The sequence below is a fragment of the Penaeus chinensis genome, chromosome 8 (assembly GCF_019202785.1).
Source record: "Penaeus chinensis breed Huanghai No. 1 chromosome 8, ASM1920278v2, whole genome shotgun sequence".
Taxonomy (NCBI): Eukaryota; Metazoa; Arthropoda; class Malacostraca; order Decapoda; family Penaeidae; genus Penaeus; species Penaeus chinensis.
Window position 1 is genome coordinate 34995944 of NC_061826.1, and position 10056 is coordinate 35005999.

Here is a 10056-nt window from a genome sequence, read left to right on the forward strand (position 1 = left end):
TCAGCCACCCAGGTATAAAGACCCAGGCAGCAACATGATGTCAATATAGCGCTAAATAGTTTGATGACATGAATATGATGACATGAATATGATGATGACATATATATATATATATATATATATACATATTTATTTATATACATGTGTATGTGTTTATATATATTCTAGCACACACACACACACACACACACACACACAGACTTACACACACACACACACATACACACACACACACACACACACGCACACAAACACCCCCCCCCCCCACACACACACACACAGACGCGTATTTAAATGTGAATCTGCATCAAATAATCCCATCGAAGGCTTGGTGGTAAGACCAATTAATTTACTTATTATTCCATTTTCGTTGCCTTTTTATCGATTTGCTCCCAGTCTAGTATTCTCGGTATTATTGAGGAAATTAAGAATTGAATATACTCACCTGTTCATCCACTTATGAATTGCTTGTTCTTTGATGCCTTTATATATTTTTCTCTTCCAACTGATCTGATATCTTCATTGCTTCCCTTTGTTATAAATCCACTTAAGAGAAAATCCAAACATTAATTCTCGATAAAATTATACTTTTACTACACTTTACTTATACTTTTAAATATTACTTATAACTTTCTCACTGCAGGTTCTAATTTCTCAAAACGGAAGTGGTTTTACTCAACGTCAATTCTATCGCGATGATGGAGATGTTTTAATTAAAAATCGTATTATTATCATCATCCAAATTATTCTTCGTATTAAATCATAATGTTTCCTCCACGCCAGTGCATGGTTTATGGTTAAACACGATGCTTAGAACTCCAGACTAATTCGTACATCATGATTCGCAAATGGGATGCTTTTGTTTCAGTGAGAGAGAGGGAAGGAGAGGGAGAAAGAGAGGGAGGGAAGGAAGGAAGGAAGGGAGGGAGGGAAAGAAGGGAGGGAGAAGGAAGGATGGAGGGAGGGAGGAAGGAAGGGAGATAGGAAGGGAGGGAGGGAGGGAAAAGGAGAGAGAGGGGAGGGAGGGAGGGAAGGAAAAGGAGGAGAAAAAGAGGGAAGAAGGGGGGAGAAAGAGAGGAAGGGAGGGGGGAGAGAGGAAGGGATGAATAAGGGAGGAAGGAGGGAGGAGGGAAAAGGAGAAGAGGCGGGAGGAAAGAAGGGAGGGAGAGGAGAAAGGAAAGGTATAGGGAGGGAGGAAGGGGATAGGGAGGAAGGAAAGAGGGGGAGGGAAGAAAGGGAGAGTCGAGGAAGAAGGAAAGGGAGATAAAGGATGGGGGAGGAGGGAGGGGAGAGCGGTTGAAGGGGAATAGCTCTGGGGGAATGCAGGGTCCGAAAAAGGAATGGAGAGGGAGAGAGGCGCTCGCGGGACTAAGATAGGATCAGCAGCAGATAAAGGCGAGCACAGACAGACGGGTAAACGACTGCGTGACTGCATCGATGAAGCCGTTCCAGCTGCGGGGCGTCTGTCGCGGCCACCCCCCGCCCCCATCCCTGCAGAGCATATGTCTGTGTGCGCACCCACGGCACACACCTCGTGCGAGGTGCGCGGGCCGGCTGCTTGCTTCGGCTCTGCCTGCGGTGATGGCATCTGAGCCTGGCACCGGCGTGCTGCAGCCGCCCGTCTTCCTTGCTGCCGTTGGTTGCCATCCCTCCTTCACCCTGCCCCCGGTCGTCCCCCATATCGCAGCCTGCCCTCTCTTACGCCCGCCCCCGTCTCCCCGCCACCCTCCTGGGTTTATTGTTGTCGCTACTCCCCATTCCTGCACCCCGCGCGCCCCCTTGCTCTCGGCTGCTCTGCTCTGCCGACGGGCTCGCTGGCGCGCCTGCCTCGTCGCTCTCGCTCTCGCTCGTCCGCTCTCTGCTGTCGCGCGTCTCTCGCGCTCTCTCTTCTCTCGCTCTCCTGCTGACTCCCCCCACCCCCCGATCGTCCGGTGCTCGCCTCTCCTCTTGACTACATCACCAGTACTTCAACTTAATACCACCTCCTGCCTCAGCCAGAAATATGCACCATCACCATCCGGCCCGGCCAGCCTAGAGATCACCCCAACCATTGAACGATAATACCTTAGAATGACCAAAACAAGACCGTTTACATAACACTGGCCATTTGGCTGTTTGGGATGACGCCTATCACCAGACATCGCAATAATAATGATACTGAAAGTATACCAATACAATTGATAATAGGAGATGATCATAGTCACATAGCTAGTATAAAAAGAATATTTGACGGTAATTGATAATAACAATAACAAAACTAATACACATTAAAAAATATGGATATTGCTTAGCACCAGGCAATATAATTAGCAGCCAGAGCAATCTACATCCTTCTTACTTATCAGCATGCACAGGACATATTTTCGCTAATTAAAAGAATGAAAACACTACGGCGAGGCACGCAACACACACCACACACTCCCAACTCACACACGACACACCACACACACACACACACAAAGACCGATGGACACCAGTACAATCAAACGACCGTAACAGACACACAACACACACACCAAAAAAAGCCAGCCACACACACCACCAGACACACACAGACTGTAGACTGAGAGGTAATTTTTTTTTCTTTTTTGTTCTTCTTTTGTTTTATCTTTCGTGTTCTTAAATTGATTTTCTTGTTATCTTTTTCAATTCATTATCTCCCCTTTACTCTTTTTTCCTTCACCCACTTTTTCCCCTCTTCCTTCCTTCCCCTTCTCCTCCGTCACCTCCTTCTCTCCTTCCTCCTCCACCTCCTCCTCCTCTTCTTCCTCCTCCTACTCCTCCACCTCCGCCTCGCACTTCTGCTGCAGGATTCACTAAGGCGCCCTAGTTCCTGGTCGTGAGTGAAGGTGTGGTGGTCGCCAGGCCCTTCACGCCCGTTCCCACGTCCCCCACCGTGGGCGTGGTGCTGGTGATAGCGTGGGCGCCGCTGTATGGTGTGCTTGCGTGCGCACCTGACGCGTGGTTCGGGTTCTTGGGAGACAGGATTAAATGTGTGGGCTTGCATAATCGTACCTACATATATATATATATATATATATATATATATATATATATATATATATATACACACACGCACACACATATATATGTATACACATATATATGCATATATATACACATATTTATATGTATATATACACATATATATAAGTATGTATGAATATGTATATGGTGTGTTTGTATCTATGTTTGATTTACCCATATTATGCAAATCCGAATGCACACACATACACTCGCACTTTGCATAATTCGGGTAAATCAAACCTAGATACTATAGTGGGTGAGCTATCGTACATAAAACGGTGGGTTGAGAACCACCAACAATGATTACCTAACCAACTACTCCCCTGGGGAAGGATCATTGGTCAGCCACCCAGGTATAAAGACCCAGGCAGCAACATGATGTCAATATAGCGCTAAATAGTTTGATGACATGAATATGATGACATGAATATGATGATGACATATATATATATATATATATATATATACATATTTATTTATATACATGTGTATGTGTTTATATATATGTATATATATATACATATATGCACACACACACACACACACACACACACACACACAGACTTACACACACACACACACATACACACACACACACACACACACACACAAACACCCCCCCCCCCCACACACACACACACAGACGCGTATTTAAATGTGAATCTGCATCAAATAATCCCATCGAAGGCTTGGTGGTAAGACCAATTAATTTACTTATTATTCCATTTTCGTTGCCTTTTAATCGATTTGCTCCCAGTCTAGTATTCTCGGTATTATTGAGGAAATTAAGAATTGAATATACTCACCTGTTCATCCACTTATGAATTGCTTGTTCTTTGATGCCTTTATATATTTTTCTCTTCCAACTGATCTGATATCTTCATTGCTTCCCTTTGTTATAAATCCATTTAAGAGAAAATCCAAACATTAATTCTCGATAAAATTATACTTTTACTACACTTTACTTATACTTTTAAATATTACTTATAACTTTCTCACTGCAGGTTCTAATTTCTCAAAACGGAAGTGGTTTTACTCAACGTCAATTCTATCGCGATGATGGAGATGTTTTAATTAAAAATCGTATTATTATCATCATCCAAATTATTCTTCGTATTAAATCATAATGTTTCCTCCACGCCAGTGCATGGTTTATGGTTAAACACGATGCTTAGAACTCCAGACTAATTCGTACATCATGATTCGCAAATGGGATGCTTTTGTTTCAGTGAGAGAGAGGGAAGGAGAGGGAGAAAGAGAGGGAGGGAAGGAAGGAAGGAAGGGAGGGAGGGAAAGAAGGGAGGGAGAAGGAAGGATGGAGGGAGGGAGGAAGGAAGGGAGAAAGGGAGGGAGGGAGGGAAAAGGAGAGAGAGGGAGGGAGGGAGGAAAGGAGGGAGAAAAAGAGGGAAGAAGGGAGGGAGAAAGAGAGGAAGGGAGGGAGGGAGAAGGAAGGGATGAAGTAAGGGAGGAAGGGAGGGAGGGAGGGAAAAGGAGAGAGAGGGCGGGAGGAAAGAAGGGAGGGAAGGAGGAAGGAAGGTAGGGAGGGAGGAAGGAAGGGAGGGAAGGAAGGAGGGAGGGAGAAAGAGAGGGTGGGAGGAAGGAAGGAAGGGAGAGAGGGAGGAAGGGAGGAGAGGCGGTTGAAGGGAGAAGCTGGGAGATGGAGGGAACAAAGAATGGAGAGAGAGAGCGAGGGAGAAAGATAGGGAGAGATGAAGATATGGAGAGAAGAGGGAAAGAGAGGAGCATGAGGAAGGGAAAGAGAGCGAGAGGATAAAACGAAAATGAAGATGATGGAGGGAACAAGGAATGAAGCGTGAGTGGGCGAGGGAAGGAGAGACGGAGGGGAAGAGGTGAAGGGAAAGTGAGGAGGATGGAAGAAAGGAGGAAGGGAGAGGGGAATGCAAGAAGGAAAGGAGAGGGAGAAAAATTGAAAGAAGGGAAAGAGAGGTAGAAAGAAACGGAGAAAAGAATAAAGAAGGGGGCGAGTAGAACTGACAGATAAACAGAGAGAAAGAGAGCGAGAGCGAGGGAGAGAGAGAGAGAGAGAGAGAGTGAGAGAGAGAGAGAGAGAGAGAGAGAGAGAGAGAGAGAGAGAGAGAGAGAGAGAGAGAGAGAATCAGAAAAAAAAACATGAGGAAGAGGAGAAGAGAAGAGGAAGATGATAATGAAAAGATGTAATGATAATGATAATGCAACTGCCTATGATCCCCACAACTGTAGTAATAAATTAGAATGACAATAATGACGCTCATAATGGCATTGCTGTTGATGACGCCTATCACCAGAATAGCAATAATAATGATAATGAAAGTACCAAAACATTGATAATGGAGATGATAATAGTCACATAGCTAGTATAAAAAGGAATATTGACGGTAATGATAATAACAATAACAATACTAATATCATTAAAAAAATATGGTTATTGCTACAACAGCAATGATAATTAGCAGCCAGAGTAATCTTCATCCTTCTTACTTATCAGCAGCACAACATATTTTCGCTAATGAGAATGAAAACACGCACGCACTAACACACACACACACACACACACACACACACACACACACACACACACAATGTAGACTGAGAGGTAATTTTTTTTTTCTTTTTTGTTCTTTTGTTTATTTTTCGTGTTCTTAAATGATTTTCTTGTTATCTTTTCAATTCATTATCTCCCTTTGCTCTTTTTCCTTCACCCACTTTCCCCTCTTCCTTCCTTCCGTCATCTCCCTCTCTCCTTTTGATTTTAATTTCCTCTCTCTCTCTCTCTCCCTCTCTCTCTTTCTCTCTCTATCACTCTCTCTCTCTCTCTCTCTCTCTCTCTCTATCTCTCTCTCTATCATTCTCTCTCTCTGTCTCTCATTCTCTCTCTCTCCCTCTCTCTCTCCCTCTCTCTCTCTCTCTCTCTCTCTCTCTCTCTCTCTCTCTCTCTCTCCCCTCTCTCTCTCTCTCTCTCTTTCCCTTCTCTCTCTCCCTCTCTCTCTCTCTCTCTTTTGAGACGCAGCTCATGGCCTGACCACATCTCACAGATTCCTTTAAAGTCTAATGACCCAAGGAAAATGAGAAGTGTACTAATCTGGCCTGATAGATGCATAAGACAAATACTTGAGGAAATGTGGGAAGATGAGAGAGGATGAGAGAAGGAAGAGGAGGAGATAGATAGATAGATAGAGAGAGAGAGAGAGAGAGGAAGAAGGATGGGCAAGAAGGGTTCTAAGGGAAAGTGAGAAAGAAAGAGAGAGGGGTGATGGTGGACGAGAGAAAGAGAAAGAGAGGGATGGAGAAAACTAAGAGGGAGAGAGATTGAAAGAGAGACAGGGTGAGAAAGACCAAGAGAAGAGGGAGGGATTAAGCGACAAAAAGGGGAGGAGAGAACGGGGGAAGAGGAAGGAGGAAAGAGGTATACAGAGAGTAATTGTAGAGGAAGATGGGAAGACGGGAAAGTAGAGGCAATAGAATGAAAGAGAAAGGAGAAAGTTTAAGGGAAGGATATGGAAAAGGAGAGAGAAAGAGAAAGAGAGAGAGAGAGGGTGAAAGAAAGAGAAAGAGAAAGAGAGAGAGAGAGGGTGAAAGAAAGAGAAAGAGAGAGAGAGAAAGAGAGAGAGTAAGAGAAAGAGAGAGAGAAGAGAGAGAGAGAGAGAGAGAGAGAGAGAGAGAGAGAGAGAGAGAGAGAGAAGCAGATATAGACGGATAGATAGATAGATAGATAGATAAATAGATAGATAGATAGATAGACATAGAGAGAGAGAGAGAGAGAGGCAAACAAAGGTAGATAGATAGAGACAGAGGGAATGGGAGAGAGCAAGGGAGACATCCTTTCCCTCTTGTATGCATTGTGAGCTATTATAGATACTGGACAACATAAATAAGTTAATCTCAAATCTCCCGCACAAAAAAAAAAGAGCAACAGACACCACAGGTAGAAAGCACATTTAAAAAAAGGAGAAGTGAATTCTCTCTCTCTATTTCTTCCCTTAAACCCCCCCCCCACCCCCCCACTTCTCGATCTTACTCATATACACAACCCTAAACAACCCCCCCCCCCACTCCCACATACACACACACACACGCGCACACACACACACACACACGCACACACATAAACACACACTCACCCCCCCCCCCTACCCACAGACGCCAGGCAGCCTCCCGACCCGGCAGGAGAGCGTGATTCCGGCCACGCCCTTTCCCGCCGCCCTGCAGGGTCGATCCGACGCAAAACCCGCCCGACAACATCTCTGATTCACGCCCGTAGACTCCTCTTCGTCGCTGGGTCGTCGGGTCGGGTCGTCAGGTCGGGTCGTCGGGGAGGGTCGTCGGGGAGGGTAGTCGGGGCGAGTCGTCGGGGCGAATCGTCGGGCTGGGTCGTCGGGACGGGTCGTCGGGGACGGGTCGTCGGGTCGGGTCGTCGGGGACGGGTCTTGAGGTCTGGTCGTCGGGTCTTGTCTTGAGGTCGGGTCGTCAGGTCGGGTCGTCGGGGAGGGTCGTCGGGGAGGGTAGTCGGGGCGAGTCGTCGGGGCGAATCGTCGGGCTGGGTCGTCGGGACGGGTCGTCGGGTCGGGTCGTCGGGGACGGGTCGTCGGGTCGGGTCGTCGGGGACGGGTCTTGAAGTCTGGTCGTCGGGTCTTGTCTTGAGGTCGGGTTGTCGGGTCGGGTCGTCGGGTCGGGTCGTCGGGTCGGGTCGTCGGATCGGGTCGTCGGGGACGGGTCTTGAGGTCGGGTCGTCGGGGCGGGTCTTGAGGTCGGGTCTACGGGTCGGGTCGTCGGGTCGGATCTTGAGGTCGAGTCGTCGGGGCGGGTCTTGGGGTCGGGGCGGGTCGTGGGCGTGGGTAGATGGGCGGAATCAGGGCACGGGAGGGCGTCATAGCGGGGAGCTGACTTTTCCCACACTGCCGGGGCGCATCTGATTAGATGTTAACTGGTCAGGCTTTTGCGTCCACGACCCCTTCCCCCTCCCTCCCCTCCTGCCCCTTCCCCCGGACACGACCCTCCGTCTCTCCCTCTTATTCTGTTCTATTCTTCTCTTCCCTTCCTTCTCTTCATTTTTGTTTCTTGTTTTCGCCTTTCTCTTTTCGCATTCTTCTTTCTTCTTTCTCACTTTTATCTCTTCTCTCTCTTCCCATTCCTCGACACCCTCTTCTCTTGCTCTTATTCTCTTTTCTTATTGTCTCTCCTTTCCTTTTTATTGTTGTTATTTTCTTCTGGCTTTCGCCTTACTATCTCTCTCTTTTTCCTCCTTGTCTCTTCCTTCCCGTCACTTCCCCCTTCTTCTAAGGCTATTCCTCTCGTTCTATATTCCTCTTTTCTTCTTCCTCCTCCCTTCCCTTCCTTTTTGGTTCATTCCCTCTCTTCTCTTCCCCTCCCTAACTCCTCCCAAGTCCCTTTCTCATTTTCCTTCTTCTCCCCTTCGCCTGTGTCTCTTCTCTTGATATTTTCTTCTTAACGATATCCTTCTCCTTTTACCCCCCCCCCCCTTCCCCCTTACCTCCCCCCCCCCCACCCTCTTTCTCGAAGTCATCGGTCAACAAATGAATCCAGAACGTTCATTTATTATTATTCTTTTTCCTTTTTCCTAACATTTTCGTCTTTTTTTTTTTTTCTTTTTCTTTCTTTTTTTGCCTCGTGCATCCATTTATCCTTCAAGACGCCCGTTCAAAAAACAACTTTTTATTATCCGCTTCTCGTGAGATCGCGAAGGTGGGCGTGAGAGAGCGAAGGGCGACGGGCGCAGCATGGACACTGCTCTGGTGGTGTCTGTGTTTGTTTGTTTGTTTGTGTGTGTGTGTGTTTGTTCGCGTGTTTCTTTCTTTCTTTCTTTCTGTGTATGTGTTTGTTTATGTTTATGTGTACGTATGTTAATGTGTGTGTATTTGGTTGTTGATATGTACGTGTTGATTGTTCCATTGTGTATGTATATGCATGTGAGTGTGCGCCTGTGCATGTATGGGAGCGCATACATGCAAACGACTGCTGATGGTTATCCGAAACGTAACTTATATACATCAACCGAAATGCTGCTCTCTCTGCAACTGTGCAAGGTTAGGTTTCACTCGGTTGTTTGTCTGCACGGTTGCATTGCATCCCCGAAAAGAATTGCTTGATATGTAGCCGTCTTAAATGCACCGAAGTGCCAGGTACTTATGCTGAAGAAAATATTATCTAAACTTAGAAACAAGTTTTTTTTTTCTCTCTCTCTCTTTTATTTTCCCTTCCTGTTGCATAATTTGTGAAACGAACCGCAAATCCAATGGAACTATGAATCCTTCTGGTAAAATATATTTACTTGATGACCAGACGTGAGGAAAGAGATTCGTAAGCTAATTGCAATGTCATTCAGAAGTAAATCCCAATGAACGAGTCAGTGTAAAGAAAATTCCAGCATATGTGTTGTGCCATCAACATGCCTTCACGCCGCGCAGTCAGGCTGTTAATGCTGAAAGTTACATGGTTTCCCCTCCTCCCCCATTCCTCTTATTTGAAAAAAAGGGAAAACAGGGGATAAAGAGAGAGAGAGAGAGAGAGAGAGAGAGAGAAAGAGAGAGAAAGATACAGAGAGATAGATAGATAGATAGAGAGTGAAAGAGAGAGAGAGAGAAGAGAGAGAGAGAGAGAGAGAGAGAAGAGAGAGAGAGAGAGAAGGAGGAAAAAAAAAAAAAACGTGAAGAAGACTCAGGAGAGGAGAAAAACAAAATTAAAAGAAAACGAAAATGAAATGGTGATAGAAACAACAATAACAATCATTACAACAACAACAATAACAAGAAAAGGAAGAACAAGAAGAACAAGAAGAAGATGAAGAAGATGACGTAAAATATCTAAAAAAATCTCTCCATTGCTCACGCCCTTCCCACCCTCTCGACCTCCGGGGGACTCAGAGCAACCCACGCCTAAAGGGGGGAGGGGGGGGGAGGGGAGGGGTAGGAGGAGGGGCATTGGGAGGGGTATGAGGGGGGGGAGGGGAAAGAAGGGAGGGGAGGGGTATGGGGAAGGGAAACGTGGGAGGGGTTAGGGGAAGGGGGGGGGAGG

At 46.2% G+C, this 10056-nt stretch overlaps 1 protein-coding gene across 1 annotated transcript in view; it reads right to left on the bottom strand.

Annotated features, from left to right (window-relative positions):
* Window positions 1-7273: 7273 nt before the first annotated feature.
* The window catches only part of LOC125027874 (cell surface glycoprotein 1-like), a 3397-nt gene continuing 614 nt past the window's right edge, over window positions 7274-10056 (bottom strand). Inside the window, exon 2 of the mRNA XM_047617005.1 lies at window positions 7274-7830. Within this exon, the coding sequence (XP_047472961.1) occupies window positions 7274-7830 (557 nt within the window). The remainder of the gene's footprint in view (window positions 7831-10056) is intronic.